The sequence below is a fragment of the Myotis nattereri genome (genome assembly GCF_964212035.1).
Source record: "Myotis nattereri genome assembly, chromosome: 16".
Lineage (NCBI taxonomy): Eukaryota > Metazoa > Chordata > Mammalia > Chiroptera > Vespertilionidae > Myotis > Myotis nattereri.
In genome coordinates this window covers 21,092,272-21,112,563 of record NC_138091.1, presented here as the reverse complement: position 1 = coordinate 21,112,563, position 20,292 = coordinate 21,092,272, and the positions used below count along the sequence as shown (strand labels likewise).

The 20,292-nt window shown below is 52.5% G+C and overlaps 1 protein-coding gene across 1 annotated transcript in view; it reads left to right on the top strand.

Moving 5' to 3' along the window:
• Nucleotides 1–20,292, top strand: part of RAP1GAP2 (RAP1 GTPase activating protein 2) — a 188,241-nt gene that overhangs the window by 78,408 nt on the left and 89,541 nt on the right. The window contains exon 3 of the mRNA XM_081109358.1: nt 14,569–14,653. Coding sequence (XP_080965484.1) covers nt 14,569–14,653 — 85 coding nt within the window. The remainder of the gene's footprint in view (nt 1–14,568; nt 14,654–20,292) is intronic.

Below are 20,292 nucleotides of genomic sequence, written 5' to 3'. Positions count from 1 at the left end.
CGAAGGATGGTCTCTCACTCAGTGTGCCCTTTGAAACAACCCAGAATGGGGTATCAGTATTTACAAGGATGTTTTGTAGGCATTCAGCAAATGAAAAATAATTTTCTCAAAACAACAACAACACACAAAAACAATAACAATAACAAAACAAAAAAACCCTCACCCCATGCCCTTTTCCAAGCAGCTTTGCTTTTGGGCCACAGATCGGTCTAGGAGGGCACTCTAAGGTCTTTGAGCTTTACTTTTTCCAGAAGAGGGTTTAATAAATGATCCCAGTGACTCAGCTGCCAGCTCTCAGACACCAGGACTGCTGTGGGGGCGGGGGGCGGGGGGAATGGGACGCTGAGGCCTCCAAAGTTGGCGTGTGACAGAGAGGAGCCATCCACAAGCTGCCCTCCAGGGTCCCTTAGAGTCCCAGCTTTGACACTTACTTGCTGTGGGGGGCCTTCCATAAGTCACGTAACCTCTCTGAGCCTCAGTTTCTTCGTCTGTAAAATGGGAGAATAATTCTGAATCATAGGATTGTTGAGAAGATTAAAAGAATTAATGCATGTAAAGAGCTTCACATAGTGCTTACTAAGTATTAGTTTGTATTATGATGATGATAACCTATAATAATAAAAGCGTAATATGCTAATTAGACTGGACATCCTGCTGGACAAAGCCGGGGCTGCGAGGGAAGCCGGGGACCCGGGTTCTGATGCTGGCAGCTGGGAGAAGGAAGGCCTACTCTTACACGAATTTCGTGCATTGGGCCTCTAGTTAATAATAATGATGGAAGGTACGTCTTTTATCTCTACTATCCATGTCCAGAGGAGTAATGCAAGGTCAGGAGAAGAACCAGTTACCAGGGAATGAATGACATGAGTAACAGATCAAACTGGTGGGGATTGGGAAAACCGTCTCAGACCCTTGAGCAGGGAATTAAGGTCATTTAGAGCAACAGCCGAGAAGACCTAATTGCAGTGGAGATAAAGGCTTGCCCCGTTCACTCTAACTTAGTCCCCGAGCTCTGCGGGTTTATGAGCGCCTCATCTGCTTATTCATTCTTCAGTTCATTCAGTGCCAGCAGCTATGCTGGGAGCTGGGCCTGTGGGCAGGGTGTACCTTAGAGTCCAGTGAAGGGGCCAGAGCGGTGGCTCATCAAGGCCCTGTGTTCTCGCTGAGTCAGGAGGCGAGCCTGGCCAGGGGAACAGGTTTCTGCTCATCACTTGGAGATCGGGGTTATGCAGTGGTGCTCCAGGCTGTCAAGCCCTTCCCCTGCGCCGTCCAGCCATAGAATATACTGCAGGGCTCATGCTCAGACTCTAGTATGCCGCCGGAGGCTCTCACAGTCATCCCATCCTTCCTTTCCTACTGTCCCCGAGAAAGAAGCCAGTGCGGGGAGGAGGCAAGAGATTTAACGTCGCTGGGTTTGGTTCATCTGCACTGGGCTCCGTAGGCTGGGTTAGAGCATGTTGTTGGTGAGATGAGATTGCAGTCCTGGATCTTGGGGGCCGAGTCAGCTACGCTTAGTTGCTTGGTCACAGGTGGACCCCCGTACCCTGGACATTTATCTCCCAAAGATGCAAGAATGTGGTTGGGCCCCGTGCCCTGTCTGGAAGGTAGCGCCACGTATTTGTCTTTCCAATGAGCGAAACAGATAGGGAAGGGCATTATTAATTGAATAGATCAGACATTATTAATTGAATAGATCAGACATATTTGCCCTGAAATGCTATGATCTGAGCCTACAGAGGCTGTCATTTAGTTTGAACTAATGATGAAAATCACTAATCTGGTGACAGAGTAATAACTTATTCAGAAGAGTTAAGACTTAAGAGGCTTAGGAATAGGGTGGGGACATGGCTTAGCTGGGCGACTGGTCCGCTCTGTGATAGGGTGACTCCCAGTGCTGTTGGGTGGTTTCTTAGCACGGATGGTTTCACACACCGCTGTGCTGGGCACTGTGAGGGGGCACTTCTCCCCTAGGAAGTCAGCCAAGACCTGGGACCACTTTGTAAACCGTGTGTCCTTTCAGGAGCACCATTTTTTTTAGTTCGATTCAATAGTTGATGTTTATTTATTACTAAGGGCCCAGTGCACGAATTCGTGCACCTTGAAAGGAACTGTGGGCCGTGAGGCTGCTGTGGGCACAGAGGCAGGTCTTGGCCCATCCTCTGTGCCCCTGCCTGGCCCCTCCCACCATGCCCCCCCCCCCCCCGGCCCCGTCCTTTGTCTGCTGGAAGCCCTTCCGCCACTGCTGCTCCCATGCGCTGATGGCGCTGGCTCTGCTTGCGCCCGTTGATGGCATGGAGCAGTTGGGGCTGGCACCAGCAGTGAGTGCAAGCAGTGGCTGCTCCCCTAGCGCCCCTCAGGAGCAGGGGAGGTGGAGAAGCCTGAGGTGTGATCAGGGCTGGCAGCCACTGCTCGCACGCACTGATGGCGAGGAGCGATTAGGGTCGGCGCTGGGTGCCAGCAGCAGGTGTGAGCGGCAGCTCCAGCACCGGCAGGTGGTGTGAGTGAGGCCGGCGCTGGCAGCAGGTGCAAGTGCGGGGCTGGACTGCAGCGTGCGGGAACAAAGAATTTTCAGTAACCAGCAGAGGCAGTAACCACCCTGATGACAGCGACCGACGCCCTGCCTTGGTCTGGCATCCCTCCTCACCTGCTCCACCATCCCGCCCTGACCGATGCCCACCATATTCCTTGCTCTGCCGCCTGCTGCCGATGCCACCATGCTCTTTGCACACCCCCTGGTTGTCAGTGCATGTCATAGTGACCGGTTGTTCGGTTGTTTTGTTGTTTGGTCTATTTGCATATTAGCCTTTTGTTATATAGGATGACTATCTCAATATTGTTTATTGTTGAGCCAAAGAGGGTGCTATAATTAGGTTTTCTTTTTCAACCTTCCCCCCACTACCCCCTGAGTTAATGATTAACTCATGTTCTCCCTATTAGCATAGTTTTCTATGTACCTATGTTTTTCTAGTTTTTCTATTTTTCTACCATAATTCCTTAATTTTTTTTCTGCCCAAAGCTTGCACCCATTAGATACCCTGTCAATTCCATTCTTTCCATCAGGAGATCTCGCTTTTAGAGCTCGTTTTCTTCTGCTGGGCTGCTGCTTCTGAATGCAAGAAAAGGTGCAGGGAGTAAACATTTCTGAGCTCTTGCGTACTCCAGATCGTCTCCTCTCCTCTCACACTTGGTTGATAGTTTGCCTGGGTATAAAATGTTAGGTTGAAAACAATTTTCTTTCAGAATTTTGAAGGTATTACATTATTGCCTACTAGATTCTAGAGCTGCTGTTGAAAAGCCCAATGATCTGATGCTTTGTATTTCTTTGCATATGGCGTGTGTTTATACTTTCTCTCAAGGAGTTGCTGAGGATTTTTCATTTACCCAGGAGTTCTGAAACTTCTTGACAATATTTGGGATATATCTTTTGTTAGTCATGTGCTGGGTACTTGGTGGACCCAGACTGAAGTCTTTCAGCTCTGGGAAATGTTCTTGGACTGATTCTCTGATAATTTGCTCCGATTATGGTGAAACAACAACACCCATTTTATTGGTTGCCTTGGCAATGGATGGCTCATCTCTGCTTCATAATGTCTTTCTAGAACCTTTATTGGTTAGATATTGTACCCTCTGATGTTTTTATCTTCTCTGTTTCATTTTCCATATCTTTGTTTTTTGTTTTACTTTTTGGGAGACTTCCTCAACGTAGTCTTTCAATCATATTTCTGTTTTCTAAGGTCTCTCTCTTTCCTGATCATTCCATTTTTATAGTACTCTCCCTTCATGTCATGGATACAAAATGTTTTCTCTCTGAAGGTTTTAATTTATAGTATTTTTGAAGTTTCCATTGGTTCCTTACATTGTCTGTTTTCGTCAGGTTCCTCTTGATGTCTGGCCATCCTTAGCCGTCTCTCTGTACCCAAGGGCAAGGCACTAGAAAGTGGATTGGGGGCTCGGTGTGCTTGGGCTGGTGTGCCACCTGGGGGCTTCCATGCGGGGTGATGGTTGGGTAGCAAGTTGCCTTTCCATTGGAGGAACCCAGGTGTGGTCTTTTCTGACAGATTATTCAGTTTCTCGTGGTGCTGAGGGTTGGAGAGGTCATCTGGCTGGTGAAGGAGGGATAGGTTGGGGGGTGGGTTCTCCCAGGTCATCCATCCTGGTCTGTCTTCCAGATGCCTGTGATCTCTTGTAGGCTGAATTTTTTTCCACTACATTTGCTTTTGTCAGTTCACACTTTAAGAAATAAACAAAAAACCCCCACTATTATTTCAAAGGGCCTTCAGAGAAGCATAATAAATGCAATGCATGTGGTCAATTTGATATGTTCATCAAGGAAGTCTCAACAGGCTTAAGACTATATCTATTTCTATCTCTGTCTCTATATCCATATGCATATGCATAATTATATATATCGCTCCTAGGGAAGTGAGGGAGAACTACTTAAAATTATTTTTTATTGTGATACGTGTCATACACCCAAGCCAAATCATAAAATAAGCACCCATGCACTTGCCATCCAGGTCAAGAAATACCAGCAGGCCGGGAAGATGCTGCTATGCTGTGCTTTTTGACTCCATGGTTTTGCAAGTTTGATTCTGAAGCTGTCTGAGGGCGTGACCTTGTGAGCTGGCCGCCTTTGCTCTGGCCATGATGTAGCTCCCTCAACTGAGGCCAGGCAGTGCCAAGCAGAACCGCTGACCCCATATCGGAAGCTGCTCACGCGGCAGTTTCCAAGGGATGCGGTGCGTCAAGGGCTGGATGAGACGTGCACGTAGTTAGCGATGTCCTCAGTGCCGGGGAAAGGGAGCCTCTTGTACAGTGGGGCGACTCGCCTGCCACCACTCCTAGGCACTCACCCTTCCCTCAGCTTCCCCACTCCACTCCATCTGGGCAGGGTCTTCCCTCTCTCACTTCTCCTTTCTAGTCCCCACTGAGCACTTCTGTTCCTTTCGGCCTTTTCAGCCCTACCTGCCTCCCCCCCTCCCCCCAGCCTCTCCTCCTATGGCCTCAGCCTCCACCTTTGTTCTCCTCACACCTGTCTCTCTGTTTAGGCTTCAGTTCTTCTCGGATCTCACCTGGCTGTCCTAGAGGCCATGCAGTGTGACCGGAATGCATGAGTTATCAGCTGCCTCTTGCAAACCCAATTCTCCTTCGTCCGTGTCATGGTTGAAGCACTGATCATTCAGTTTTCAGAAGTCTTTTCACGTGTTTAGCGCTCTCTTCCTCCTTCACCCTCAGTCACCAAGTGCTCTTCATTTTGCCTCTGAGATGCCTTATGGGTCTGACCCTCTTGTTTCATTTCCATGGCCATAAGCACAGGGGAGCCCCTCCCATTCATTCCTCCCTCCACCTCCTCCCCTTCCTGTCCCTGTCTTCTCTGCTGCCATGGAGCCCTCCAGCAAAGCGCTGCAGGTCAGCCAGGCCCTGCCTCCGGAACCTGCTGCTCCCCTTTGCTTAGTGCCTGGTTCCCAAATTTCAGCCGTCAGCAAACCACCCTCCCTGTTTCCATCATGTCTGTGTGCCACCTGTGCTAGCTAGTTACTCGTTTCCTTTAACTGGCTCAGCGTAAAACCATGAATAAACTAGGTTTCGAAGGCAGTGTCACTACCATAAAAGGAAAATCAGAGTGGCCTTGTCACAAATGGAAGGTCACTGTAGAAGATCAATAAATAACTATGTCAATCAAGACCACCCCAGATCATCTCGGCTGCCAGTGGGGCAGCATGCGCCCCACTCTGGGCAGGTGTGGTGGGGCGCCCTCTCAGTGGGCTCCTGCTCTCCCCCACCGCAGTGGGCACAGAGGTTTACACTGTGGGCCAGGCTGCCTGGTCCAAGCTTTGCCCTACTACTCTCCAGCGGTGGGAACTTGGGCGAGTAACTTCACTCTCGGAGTCTCAGTTTCCCCATCTGTAAGGTGGGATTAATGATACTCGCTGCAAAGGTTGTCGTGAGTATTAATGAGACAGGATATAGGGATCACGTCAGATGGTACCTAGGACATGTTAAGCCTTCAGGACTGTGTGCTAGCTTTCACTTCTTCCTGAGGGTCTACTAAGTGCCAGGGATGTGTTTCCTCTGCATCAGGGACATCAGCCAGCCTCCCCATAGGGCTCTTTGCCTCCCCTCCCCACCTGATCCCCATGCCTCTGCTGCTGTGCTATCCCTTGCCCCTTCCTTTCTTCTTCCCTCCCTCCCTCCCTCCTTTCCTTTCCTTTCCTCCCTCCCTCCCTCCCTCCCTCCCTCCCTCCCTTCCTTCCTTCCTTCCTTCCTTCCTTTGTTAATCCTCATCCGAGGATATTTTTCCCATTTGATTTTTTTTAGAGGGAGTGGAGGGAGGGGAGAGAGAGAGAGAGAGAGAGAGAGAGAGAGAGAGAGAGAGAGAGACATTGATGTGAGAGACACATCGATTGGTTGCCTCCCACCTGTGACCAGGGCTGGGGGTGAACCTGCAACCCAGGTATGTGCCCTTGACCACAATCCAACCTGGGACCCATCAATGCATGGGCTGACACTGTAACCATTGAACAACGCTGGCCAGGGCTCTCCCTTTCCTTTCTCTCTCCCAGGCAGCTGCTGGCCTTTCCCTCAAGGTCTAGCTCAACTGTCCACTCCTCTGTATACCTTAGCTGATCCCCAAAGAGACCTGGCCCTCCCTTCCCCATGTGCTCATGCACTGTACTCTGGACCCGTCCTAACCCATGACTCACAGATAATGTTTGGGAAATGGGCTTTTCACATGGGCGTGCTGTGCCTTCAGGATTTTTTCATTTTCACTTTTTCTGCCTTGATTGTCTTCTCAGATGCTTGCACGTGATATAGGGGCCATCGCCCATGCCAGGGCACACAGCCCACCTTGGTCTCCGGGAACTAAAGCTTAAAGGACACGAGAAGGTGCTGCTCTGTGTCCTCTCTTTACCTCCTGCCATGGCACTGGGGCCGGGCGGAGCTGGCTTTGTCATTGTGTCGGGAAGAGCCATGGATTGGGTTGAGAGCCAGCTCTGGAGTTTTTTTGACTTTGTGACCCTCAGGCCCACACTGAACCCCTCGGCGTCTCCGCGTACTCGAGTGTGAACAGCGTCAGTCAGTTCTAACAGCTGTCTATTCAGGAAAGGCTTGTTTTCTTGGCAGTGTGGAGATTGGCCTGTGTGTGTGTGTGTGTGTGTGTGTGTGTAGGGTGGTCCATCAGCTCTGAGACCTGATGCAGGAGGAGGCTTACTCGTGCCACCCACGGGTCAGGGCTGGGTCACCCTGCTGTGTCCTGGCTCCCCTTGGCGCCTGCCCTTTCTCCTACCCTTGGTCCAGTTCAGGGACTCAGGGTTTTCCAGGGAAGGACAATGTCGTCCTCACCCGTCACACCCAGAGAGAAGCCAGCATGTCCTTTGGAGCTGCTGGAACGGACGCCCAGGCCTCCCTTGGTCCCTCATGCAGCCACAGCTTGATGCCCAGACCATGGCCTGGGGTGGTCAGTCACGCCTGGCACACCTCCTTTGCAGCCCTGGCCTCTGCCGTCAGTCCACTCCTTACCGGGCACCTAGAGCCCTTGGGCCCCTGCCCCTTCCCTCCCCTCACACCGGCGCGCTGGCTTCGTGTAGAAACCAGCGGGCTTTCTGGTATGTGACTACTCTCTTCCCGCACATCCTGCTGAGGTGGCCTGGGATCTGTGCAGCCTGCCCGCCTCTCCAGCCTCGGTGTTTTTGTCTTGGTGACTGGGCTGTTGATGGTTTATAGTGTTTGTCCCCGGGCTGCTGGTCTCTGTGGCCATGAGCTCTGGGGTTGGGTGTGCACGGTGGTGGGGGAAAGGTTGCCGTTTTGCATCCCCTGGGGCGTTGTGAATTATCCAAGGTCTAGGTGGTGCTCCGAATCTCCAGGATCCACTTTGAATATGCACGGGGGTAGGATGTGACTCCAAAGTCCATGGTGCCAGGTGCCGACAGGTGAGCAACACCTGCTCCTTCCCACGGGGGTCTCCCAGGGGCATCGGAGGCTCTCGCTCCACCTGCTGGAGCCTCATTCCCGAATCCCGTTACCCCTCTCCTCCCTCCACCCCTCTGCCAGCTCTCCTGGGCTCGCGTTCCTCTCCCCTTCCACATGGGCCCCCACACGGGGTGGACACTCACGTCTTCACCTCTGGGTCTCCGTTGGGGTTTGTGTATGTGCAGGACCTGGTGGCCCCCACGCAATGGCTGTGCTCCCCTGTCCCTGCCTCCCAGGCTGTGTCCAAAGTATGTGGGCATCTGTGTTCCCCAGATTAGAAGCCGTCCCTGCCTCCCCTCCACCCTCTGGCTGGCATTGTGCCTTGGCCCCTCCGTCGTGCCCACTCCTTCCAGCTCACTTGACAGCAGCCTTGGCAGCAGTAACAGTGGCGACCAGGCCTGCGTTTTTGCTGAGGACCAGGCCCTGTGCTGAGCGGGTTACTGGTCAGGTGCTGGTATTTTACAGATGAGGAGGCTGAGGTGCAGAGAGGTGACGTGCTGATCAGGGTCACAGGGGCGGCGCTGGAATTCGAACCCAAGCCTGTTGGACCGTAAAGCCAGTGCTTTTGATCCATTGCACGTACTGCCCACCAGCCTCCCTCGAGGCCTGAGCCTGGCCCTCTGCTCGAGCCTGCTGCCAGGGTGTCCTGCACACATGGATGGAACTTCTGGAATGTTTCCCACTCGTGGGGATGCCGCAGCACTGCTGGCTGGTAGAAGGAGGGCCCTGTGATTGTGCCACTGGGCCCTGGGTCTCTATAGGCAGCAAGGTGGATTCCTCTGGGCATGGGCCCTCAGCCCCCACCTAGCCCGGTCCACTTAGCCATCCCCCTGGCCCAGCTCGCCCAGTGAGCACAGAGTTCTCAATCATCACGAAAACTGTCTAAGACGCGTCACATGGAGGAGCTGAGCACACTTTTCTGAGTCTTGTGCAGGAAAGTTGGAAGTTCATAGGAGTTGTGAGTTAGTGTGCCCATTCTGCAGAGGGGAAAGCTGAGGTTTTTACTAAGACTCTGAGAGTCCAGCTTGTCATCATCCTGGCCTCTGATTTCCTTTCTCTACCAATTGTGTCCGTTTCATATGATGATTTCTCTTGAAGCTCTTTATTTTTTTATATTATGTTAATGCTATTTTATTTCTTTTAAAAACTTTATTTATTGATGTTTAGACACACAGACACACACACAGACATCAATTTGCTGTTGCACTTTTTCTGCATTCATTGATTCATTGGTTGATTTTTGTATGCGCCCTGACTGGGGATTGCACCCACAACCTTAGTGTGTCAGGATGACGCTCTAACCAACTGGGCTACTTGGTCAGGGCAATGTTATTTCATCTCTTATTGTTTATGGTCTAGTTGGTTATATAGGGTGTAGAAATGTGCAGTTAGAACTCTAAAAGTCTCTCTCCAGGGGATGACGCTGCTGTACGCACTTAAGAGTGCTGGGAGCACTCTTTCCCCTCTTTTCCTTCTTTCCATCCTTCCTTCCTTCATTTTTATTGAGCTGCAGTTCACTTATAAGATGTTGCTTTCAACAGGGGGAGTAGTAAGGAAACGCTGCTCAGCATCTCAGGCATCGCCATAAAGCGAGAACTTGCACACAGCCTGGCCCCGTGGGCACCACCGGCAGCCGGAGCAGAAGTTAAACAGCAGGATGACAGCAGTGGAGCTCAGTCAGCCCCTCTCTCTCCTCCCTTTAAAAAATGGATATACAGCCCTAACCGGTTTGGCTCAGTGGATAGAGCGTCGGCCTGCAGACTCAAGGGTCCCAGGTTCGATTCCGGTCAAGGGCATGTACCTTGGTTGCGGGCACATCCCCAGTAGGGGGTGTGCAGGAGGTGGCTGATCGATGTTTCTAACTCTCTATTCCTCTCTGTAAAAAATCAATAAAATATATTTAAAAAAATTGATATACAACTTATATGTAATAAAATTTACCCTTTTAAAAAGGTGGATAATTCAGCGGTTTTCAGTATATTCACAACATTGCACAGCCATCACCACTGTGTAGTTCCAGGACATTTTATCACCTCACGCTATACCCCCAGGCCCATGAGCGGTCACTGCCTATTCCCTCCTCCCACAGCTCTGCAGCCACTGACTACCTTCTGTCTCCTGATTTGCCTGTTCCGGGCATTTCATGTAAATGGAATCGCAATACGTGGCCCCTGTGTCTGGCTTCTTTCACGTAAGCCTTCCGTGTTCGAGGTGCGTCCGCGTTGTGGCATGTCTCACTGCTTCTCTCCTTTTCATGGCTGAGCAATAGTCCCTCACGGGAAAGACCACACTTCGTTTACCCACCCGTTGGCTAATGGGCACTGGGGTTATTCTGCCTTTGGGCTGTTGTGAGTGATGTTTTCCATTCCTCTGGTTTGGTTTTCCCCGGAGCTCTTCGCAGTGGCCAGCTGTCTCCATGTCGCTAGCATGGCTGTTTGGAAAGTGAGAGGACGCAGAGCCCAGCGTGGTGGCTGGCGGGAGGCAGTCGTGGGGGGAGACGCAGATGCCGACAAGGGGAGGGCGGGCTTAAACCTGGCCCACAGCGTCCGGTGGTAGGTGGGTATTTTCCCTGTTAGTTATTAACTGACGGTTATGATCCTGAGAGTAGATCTCCGGGGCTAGAATTGGTGCTTAGTTGAGATGCCAGAAATGTTTTCAAAGACATTTAAACAGTCCTGGACCCTTGATTCTCTCTCTCTACAAGGAGACCGGATCACCATTTTATGAGTGATGATAACAATAAAGATGATGATTATAATAATGGTCTACATTTATATAGGACTTTATTTTTTCATTTCATAGCCATCACTTTTAATTCCTTAGACCATTGTCACCCCATCTGCAGATGAAGGAACAGGGACACAGAGAGGTGAGGTAACCAAGGCCACACAGTGGGGTAGCAAGAAGAGCCGGACTTGAACCCAGGAATCTCTTGATTCATAGTGTAGGGCATTTTCATAGAAATGTGTGAGGGATGATGGCCGCAAGGATCTCAAATGGTCGGAGTTAGAGCCAACGGAGGCTGGAGGTGAGGACCCTGGATGCCTGGGTGCTGAAAGTGGGGTCCTCCCCCTGCCCCCCGGGGCCTGTCCAGTTCCCTACAAACAGCCCCATTTGGATGAATTGTCCTTTGGTTTTTCAGCTTCCCCTCCAGGCTCTTTGATCATTTCCTCCTGAGATTTGCATTTGGCCAAAGGTGGCTAGAACCTCATTTGGCTAAAGCCAGTGAGCACCTCTCCTGGCCTCCCTGAGCCCTCCCAGGACCGCCCAGGCTCTGGGGAAGGAACCCTGAGTACAGGAGCTCAGTGCCATGTGGTTCCAGGAGGGAGGCATGTTTAGTGGGCAGTGCCCTAGACCCCCTTAGGTGGGAGGAGGGCTCCTGTTCTGTCCATTCACGCCTGCTCTTACCACCCTGCTCTTGGCTGAGTGAATGCTCTTCCTCTCCTCCTCGGCCTTCTCTCTGCCCTCCTCCCCACTCCTCCACTCCCATCAGAAGCCCCTCCTCCTGTGCGTCCCTGTGGGGGTCCTGGACCCCGAGTCCTTAGAGCTGCGGGTGGGCATTTGGCTGTCTTGGTTGAAGGGGCAGTTTCCAATCTCACTGCTATGATACATGTCAAGATCACTGTGGGCTACTAGAAAGATGTTACAGAGAATAGTGAGGGTCCCACCTCTGCTAATAATTTACTCTTCACTTATAAAAATTAGATCAGATTCAAGGTCACCCCTTGATAGACCCGTGTCACTCTCACCTACTCATGTGTGACGTTTCCCTGAGAAAGGGCTGGAACTGCATCGAGCACTGTAGTTCTTATCTCAGAGCCAGCCGGTAGCCGGGCGGGCTGGCTGTCCTTGGGAGGGTGGCTGGCACTCGAATGTCATTGGTTGTGAAGGCCGGGGCAGGACAAGGTGGGGCCCAGCTGACCACAGCAGGGGTGCGAGGCTGAAGTAGGGATTTCATCCTCCTTGTTTTGGGTCCTCTAGTTACAAAGCCAAGGCTAGAGCCTGGGACTTGGGCAGTGTTTTGTTTCCTAGGGCTGCTGTAACCAAGTAGCACAAATGGGGGGGGGGGGAGTCTTGAAATAACAGACATTTATTGCCTTCGTTCTGGAGGCTAGAAGTCCAAAGTCAAGTGTCAGCAGGGGCAGGCTCCAAGCGTCGCTCGGGAAATCCTTCTGGTGGGAGAGACCCTGAGCTCCTACTTGAGAGTCCTTACCGCTCCCTGGAGGTTATTCCAGCATCAGGGGCAAACAGGCTGGCGCAGGGGAGAGGGGCTCAGTCCAGGGAGCATCTGCTCTGGCCTCATGGGAGTGGACATCTTGTGCCTTATGGAGGGAACCATGTACACTAGCATCCCTTGGCCACCGGTGTAAAAACCTGCCGGTATTGCCCTCCCCTAGAGTGTGTGTTTTTGGGGAGCCGGGGCAGCTATTGGTCAGGTTGGCCCACAAGTCATCTCCAGCGGAGCAGGCCAGAGGTCCTCAGCTATCCCCCAGCTGTCCTATAGTCTCTGGGGGGAGGGGGCGCTTGCCTCCCCTCCCCTCCCCTCCCCTCCCTGCATGCTTTTCCCTACCAGGCTCCCAGCCCCCAAGGGGAGCTGCCTTCCTCTGTCCTCACCTCAGGGGACCTGAGGGTGGTGCTCCTTATCCTTGATCATTCTTTCTCCCTTCCCTTTCCCCACCATGGCTCTCAGGGGGGCAGCCCATAGAGGAGGGACCGTGGTTGCTTGGGAGAGGGCAGCGTGGCAGGAGGGATGGGCCTGGGTGGACCACAGGCAAGTGAGGGCCGGAGCAGCCAGGCTGGATCCCATGGTGGAAGGGAAGGTTGGTGGTTCTGACTGAGAGCTAGAAGAAGCTGTGTTCATTCGTGTGTGTGTGTGTGTGCATGCGTGTGTGTGTGTGTACGTGTGCTGCGTGTTGGCCCTGCTGGTTCCTGAGCTAGCTATAGTTTGGATCAGGAGGGAGGAGACCCCCCTCTCCAGCCATCAGAGTGAGACCAACGTCCAAGAAGAAAGGAGGAGGAAAGCCCGGCCTCGTTGCTCAGTGGTTGAGCGTTGACCTATGAACCAGGAGGTCATGGTTCGATTCCCAGTCAGGGCATATGCCCGGGTTGTGGGCTCCATCCCCAGAAGGGTGCATGCAGGAGGCAGCCGCTCAATGATTCTCTGTCATCATTGATGTTTCGATCTCTCTCTCCCTCTCCCTTCCTCTCTGAAATCAATAAAAAATATATTTAAAAAAAACCAAAGAAAGGGGGAGGAAGGCAGATGGAGGAGCAGAGGGCGAGTTGGCAGGTTGAGGTTAAGGGGTCTCAGGGAGCCTCTCCCAGCCAGATGTGCATGCAGCCTCCTTATTGCGCTTCCTGGAGGACAGGCTGCCGGCCAGGCAGGCGTTGTGTCAGGGTGGACAGGGCCCGGGGCACCTGGCCGGGCTTCTCTTAGTCTGGGCCTGTCTGGCTGAGAGGAGCCGGGGCAGGGTGGTGGCTGGGCCCAGGACAAGGGTGTGCTCTGGGCAGAGGGCTGGGCTCTGCAGGGGTGGGCTGCTCTCATGAAGCAGGTTGGGGTTGGAGCTGTGACCCCACCTTTGGCAGGACGTGGGCTGGAAAGAAGCGCAGAAACCTTCTCTCGAGTTGGCAGGGGGTGTTCCTTGGTCGTTTACGGGGGACCAGGTGTTGGACTGACTCAGCAGCTTCAGGCTGGGGCTCTGGAGAAGGAAACAGTTGCAAAGTCGGGGCTTGGATGGTTCATCCTGATCTTTTTAGGCTCCTTGTACTGTTATCCTTGCCTTCCCTCCCGTCCCAGGACATAACTAGGGCACGGTCCAGGACCCCAGATTCCCTCGTCCGGAGCCTCCCCCGGGCTCTGCCCAGCTGGCTGTTGCGTAACCGCTGTCCCGAGGCCTTATCCTACTGCAGACATTCTGCCTGGTGATCAGACTGTGCACTCGCACTCCCTGGTCACTGGAAGGGCCAGATGGAAAGTGGGGGGTGTGCGAGAGCCGGGAACCTGTCGCAATCATGTTGTCATGGTGACACAACTCTGTTTAGCTGTCTCCCCGTGGTCCTAGCCCACAGGGACTAAAATAAGTTTCACCTGCAGCTCACACAGCAGGCAGCCCCTTCCTCCCAAGGTCAGCTGTCTGGCTGGGGTGTGTGTGTGTGTGTGTGTGTGTGTGTGTGTGTGGTGTGGTGAAGGACAGAGGGGCCACAGAGAGGACGAATAGAAAATGTTCATCCCTCTCCCCTTCTTCTCCCACCCAGCCCCAGTCCTGTACCTCTTTAGCCCCGTGGTTCTCAGCCTTCAGTGTGCGTCAGAACCACTTTGAGAGATGGTTAAAATGCACATTCCTGGGCCCCGTCACCCGAGAGCCTGGGGTGCACCTGAGAATTTGCATTTCTCACAAGTTCCTGCTGCTGGAGCGGGGACCACGCGTGGAGCAGCCCTGCTCTGGGTTTTACTCCATCCCAGCCGGGAAATGCACCCACTCTGGTTTGCTCAGTGTGTGTCGGACGGTGCCCCCAAGCCCAGCGCTTTGGAGGCGAGAATGGACGGTGCGGGCAGGCCCTCACTCACCTCTTCTGTGTTCTGTGGCCTCCTCACAGGAAGCAGGAGCTGGCCAACAGCTCGGATGTGCCCCTGCCGGACCGGTCACTGTCCCCTCCTCTCACGGCACCTCCCACCATGAAGGTAAGAGGCTTAGAGCTGGTAAGTGGGGAGGGGTGGGCAAGGGGTGCCGCTCAAGGCTCTGCTTTTTTCGGCACCGGCCCAGCTGCGCCTGCCCAGTGAGGGCACGGGGTGCCCAGCCTCCTCTGGAAGCAGCGTTCACCTGAGCTCAGCAGCGCGGAAGGGAAGTGTGACAGACTCAGGGGTGTTAGGGTGAGGAAATAGACTGGGCTGATGGGGTTGGCAGGATGCTTGGTAATTAGTGAGAGGCCTTGTGGAGCTGTGGGGTTCCGGAACAAGGGCCCCAGGCAAGAGGAAGCTGGAGCGGTTTAGCATGTAGCTGCAGGCTAGTGCCTTAAGGGGCCACTGCCCAGAAGGGCTGCCAGGGCCTGGGGATGGGCAAGGAGGGTCCCATGGGCTGGGACCCTCCTGGTTTTTTTTAAAGACGTTTTTAGATATGGTTTTTTAATTGATTTCAGAGAGGAAGGGAGACGACGAGAGAGATAGAAACATCAATGATGAGAATCATTGATCGGCTGCCTCCTGCCCGCAACCTGTTGGTTCATGGGTCAATGCTCAACCATTGAGCCCCACACTGGTCGGGCATCTCCTGGTTCTTGAATGGAACTTGCACGCAGGTCTACCTGCCTCCGACTGGCCTTCTGAGGCTGGCCCTGTCACCCCAGTGCCTGCAGGAGAGTTGCCTTAGAGCAGGGGTCCTCAAACTTTTTAAACAGGGGGCCAGTTCACTGTCCCTCAGACCGTTGGAGGGACGGACTATAGTTTAAAAAAAAAGCTATGAACAAATTCCTATGCACACTGCACATATCTTATTTTGAAGTAAATAAACAAAACGGGAACAAATACAATATTTGTATTTGCATGTGGCCCACGGGCCGTAGTTTGAGGACCCCTGCCTTAGAGGTTCTGGGTAATTCTTTTCCTGTTACCATTTTATTCACAAGTCTCTCTCCTGGGAAACCACATCCCAGGTCCCCATGCCCAGGCCCATCTCATTCCTGGAAAGGAGCTGAGGGGGCAGCACCCTCCCCCCACTATGCCCCTCCCCCTTTACGCTAGTCCCCCTTGGTGGCATGGCCACACACACCTGATGTGGCCCTCAGGGAGGACTTTGGCTCAGGCAGTATCCCTGCCCAGGCAGCAATGCACCTCCCTCCCTTTTCTTCTCCCTCCCTTGCATTTTGCCAGGTGAGGGCTGGCTTTGAAGAAGTCACCCGCCGCCTGAATCAGCTGAGGGGACATGTAGGCCAGCCTTCGTCTCTATCCTGGAGCTCTGCTGTGAGGTGACTCACAGGGAAACAGTTAGGGCCCTTCTCTTCCCTGTTCTGGAACTTGTAGTCTAGCTAGGGAGACAAGAGTTGAAAAAATAATTTTAAGAATGAGGGATGGACAGTTCGGTGTGATGACAATTAGGGCTGCTCTCTGTTGCACCCCCTCTTCCCTGAACTAATCTGTTGCAAAGTGATACCCCCAAAGAAGGCAGATAAAAAAACCCACCTTTCCATTATCATCTCATATTGAATGCTCACCATGCACAGAGCTGTGTGGTATGCACTGAGGGGCAATATCACTGGATGGCAGCCAGCGCCTGCCCTGGTGGGGCTAGGACAGTGGTCGGCAAACCGCAGCTTGCGAACCATATGCGGCTCTTTGGCCCCTTAAGTGTGGCTCTTCCACAAAATACCACGTGCAGGTGCGCACACGTACAGTGCGAAGTTGACCTAAAACTTTAAGTAAAGTTTATTAAGTTAATTTTAGGGAACGTTGTGGTGTGAAAGAAGATGTAGTGTCGAGGATTGAGAAAGGTATGTTGAGATGGTTTGGACATACAGAGAGGATGAGTGAAAGGAGATAGATGAAACAAGTATACAAGACGAGTGTGGATGGGAGAGTTGGAAGGGGTCGACCTCAGCGAACGTACCTCAATCAGATTGAGGACGTTTTTAGCAAAGGCCAGGTTAGGAGTACCCTAATTAAGTTAATAACAATGTACCTACCTATATAGTTTAAGTTTAAAAAATTTGGCTCTCAAAAGAAATTTCAATCGTTGTACTGTTGATATTTGGCTCTGTTGACTAATGAGTTTGCCGACCACTGGACTAGGATTCAGGAGTGGGTGGGGTACAGGGCTGACTGAGGACCTCTCTGCTCTCCTCCTTGTGGGGTGCCCTGGGGGCACTGACAGCCAGGCCACCTTCAGTCAATGCTGTATCTGAGCCAGGGGCTGGGTGGCTTGTTTGCCCGGCGGATTGCTGAGAAGCCTATGGCCATTGTGAGGTTCAGCACGCTGGTCTGCAAGATGGGGTGTGGGATGCTTGTCTCTGCTCATGGATGGCGGGAGAGTGCAGGGAGAATTCTGAAAGTTTCCTAGGAGGAGTCACTGAGTCCTCTTGGCAGTCTTCAATTGCTCCCATACTCATGTAATTCATTCAACACCCAACATTTATTTGAATGTCGTATTAGTCAGGACTCTTGGTTTCAAGTGACAGAAACATAACTCACTTTGGCTTAAGAATAAATGGGAATTTATTGCCTTCGTAATGGCAAGTATAGGCTCCAGGCACGGCTGCATCCATGACATCTGTCGCTTTCTACCTCTTTCCTGTATTGGTTTCATTTTTTGTTCAACTCTGTCTCTGTGATGACAGGAATGTGACAGCTGCTCCTACTTGCTAAGCGAAGAGTCTCTTTTCCCCAGTAGTTCTAACAAAAGGCCCAGGGAAGAAGCTCATTGGCCTGGCTTAGGTCACATGTCTATCTCTGAACCAGTCATTGCAACCAGAGAGATGGAAGGCTCTGACTGACTAGACTTGGTCTCATCTCCACCACCTAAACCCTAAGAACCAAGAGTGGGAGAGGGGTGGCTCCTCAAAGGAAAATTCAGGTGTTACTCTGAGAAGAATGCTGACCACGTGACATTGTGGTCCCTGTTCTGGAACTTGTAGTCTAGCTAGGGAGACAAGAGTTGAAAAAATAATTTTAAGAATGAGGGATGGACAGTTAGATGTGAATATTCCAAAGGAGAAGTACAGCATAACGGGGGGACAATATAAAGTCTGTGGAGGGGGAATCTAACCTAATCTCGGAGAGTGTCAGGGAAGGCTTCTTTGAGGAAATGATGTTGAAGCTGAACCCTGAGAGTTGAGTAGGAGTCAACTGAGGGTGGAGGAGAGTGTTCTAGACACTTACTACTCGAAGTGAGGCCAGGAGACCACAAACACTTGCATTATTTGGGAGCTCCGTAGAAGTGCAGGATCTCAGGCCTCCCTCCAGACCACTGAATCAGAATCTGCATTTTAGCACCATCCCCATTCACATGTACTTTCCACTCAAGAAGCACTGCTGTGGCCTCTGAAATGCTCTGGGGCAGGAGAGCCATGGCTTCTCCAACCAGGAGACCAGCATGGCCAGAGTATCCACCATTAGGGACGGAGAGTCAGACCCTTGGAAGTTCTGCTGAAGATATTGGGCTTCATCCTGCCGAAGGGCAATGAAATCACTGAAGATTTTAGAGGCGTAGATGATGGGACAAATCACTGTGGTTGTTGTGTGGAGAGTGGGTGGGAAGGAGCAGAGTGGAAAGTGGGAGATGAGTCGGGAGGCTTCTGCAGGAGTCCAGTGAGGAGAGGATGGTGGCCTGACTCTGAAGGCCCTGTGAGGTTATCTGGAAGCAGTCAGGTCTCAGATTTCCTATGAGGTAGACTGATGAGATCGGAGGATCTGGGAGAGGTGGGATCAACTGGAGAAATGGTTACAGCCCTTCTCTGAGATGGAGTGACCCGGAAGGGAGGGAGAGGGCTTGACTTCTAAGTGCTGAGTTGGACATGCTTGAGACACGAATGGGGATGCCAGTGAGCAGCTGGGTATTTGGGGGCCAGGTTTAGAAGGAGGGTCTGGACTGGAGGTAAAAATCTGGTCATTTTCATAGAGATGGGATTGAAGCTTGGGGTTTAGGGATGGAGGGGCGGTGAACTCTCCAGGGAGAGGATGGAGTAAGAAGATTCCTGGGATAGCACCTGGAGGGACTCAGGGCTGGTGTGGAGGAGGCTGGACACACGGTGGGAGGAGCATTCACAAAGGAGGGGCGGGCAGCGGCTGTGTCAGCTGCTCGGAGAGGCCAAGTACAATGCGCAGTGCACAGTGGCCTTTGGGCTTAGTGCCCAGGTTGCTGCTGCTGATGTAACTGAGAACAGTTGTGGGGAGGGAGGAGGGGTGGACACCAGACTGGGCGTGTGAGGAGCGAGTGGAGATGGTGCGGGACTTGGAGGGTGTAGACAATGCTTGTGAGATGGGAGACTGGAGCGTGTGGAAATGCTGAAGGGGGAGCAGGGTGCACGGAGATACAGGAGAGAGGGGCACTGATGGAGAACTTGGAGCACAGGGAAGAAATTATTAACATTGATTCATTAAAAAAGTATTTATGAACATCCGCTGGGTGCCGGACCCTACTTTGCTCTGGCCAGCACAGGGTCTGGCCAGCTGTCAGGGGGTGAGGCTGGCCTGTGTGAGACCCCAGGCAGCCTCAGAACAGAGCAGCCACCTGCAGGGAAATCTTAGTGACCCACTGTCAGAAGGCAGCCCTAACCCCGGGTGCTCTGTCCTTCTCCTCTTTGAACTCGGCTCAGGAATTTCCCAGCCTGTGACTTGACTGTCCAAAGCCCCAAGACCACGGTCAAGGCTGGGAACGCAGAAGGATTCGATAGGCTGCCCTGGGGACTCACACTTGGTTAGGACCCTTCTGTGGTTGGCACTGGGAGGTCAGTGTGTGGTATACCTGGACTTAGGGGTCTCTCTGTGATTGTCATTTGGGCTTATTCTGTATCTAAGCTGTAATTAGATGCCTGTCCAATATGTTTTTATTGATTTTAGAGAGAAAGAAAGGGAGAGCAAGAGAGAGTGAGAGCATGAGATAGATAATAGATAGACAGAGAAGCATTGACGTGTGAGAGAAGCATTGATTAGTTGCTTCCAACGCTTGCCCCGACCAGGGATCGAACCTGCAACCTAGGTATGTACTCTGACCGGGAATTAAGCCCAAAACCTTTTGGTGTACAGGATGACACGCCAGCTGAGCCACACTGGCCAGGGCAGGACATTTTTCTCTTTGTGCAAAGCTAACTGATCCACGTGGGACTTAAAACCACCACCCTCATTTACCTCACCAGCCTGCTCACCAGCGAGGGAGTGTCCTTGGTGTGACTGCACTTGTCTGTTGCTGGTCGTGCGAAGCTTCTCTCCATTGAGTTCCTTGAGGCACCAACTGTCCTGCTCTGCGGGCCCCCAGTCCTGGCCGGGAGGCTGGATGGCGGCTGTTTGTGATGCATTGACCGTAGGGATGTCCAGGTCAGAGGAGCCTCCACTTGATCTTCGATTTCTCTGGTTTTGCTTGAATCTTATATCCCAGCTGAGCCTCTGTGTCCAAGTGACACTTCTCTAAGTTAAGCTCATAGACATGGGTTCTTCAGGATGGGCCAGGAGCCCCACCCTTCCCCATCATTCTCACGTGGGATCACATGAGCAGACCCGGGTTCCCACCAGCCATGAGGGCAGATCAGGCCTCTGACCTCCCGGTTGTTATTTACGATGGAGTCTGAGACACCCGAGGTGGAGGCTGGACCCTCTCCAGGTCTCTGGCCCTGGGG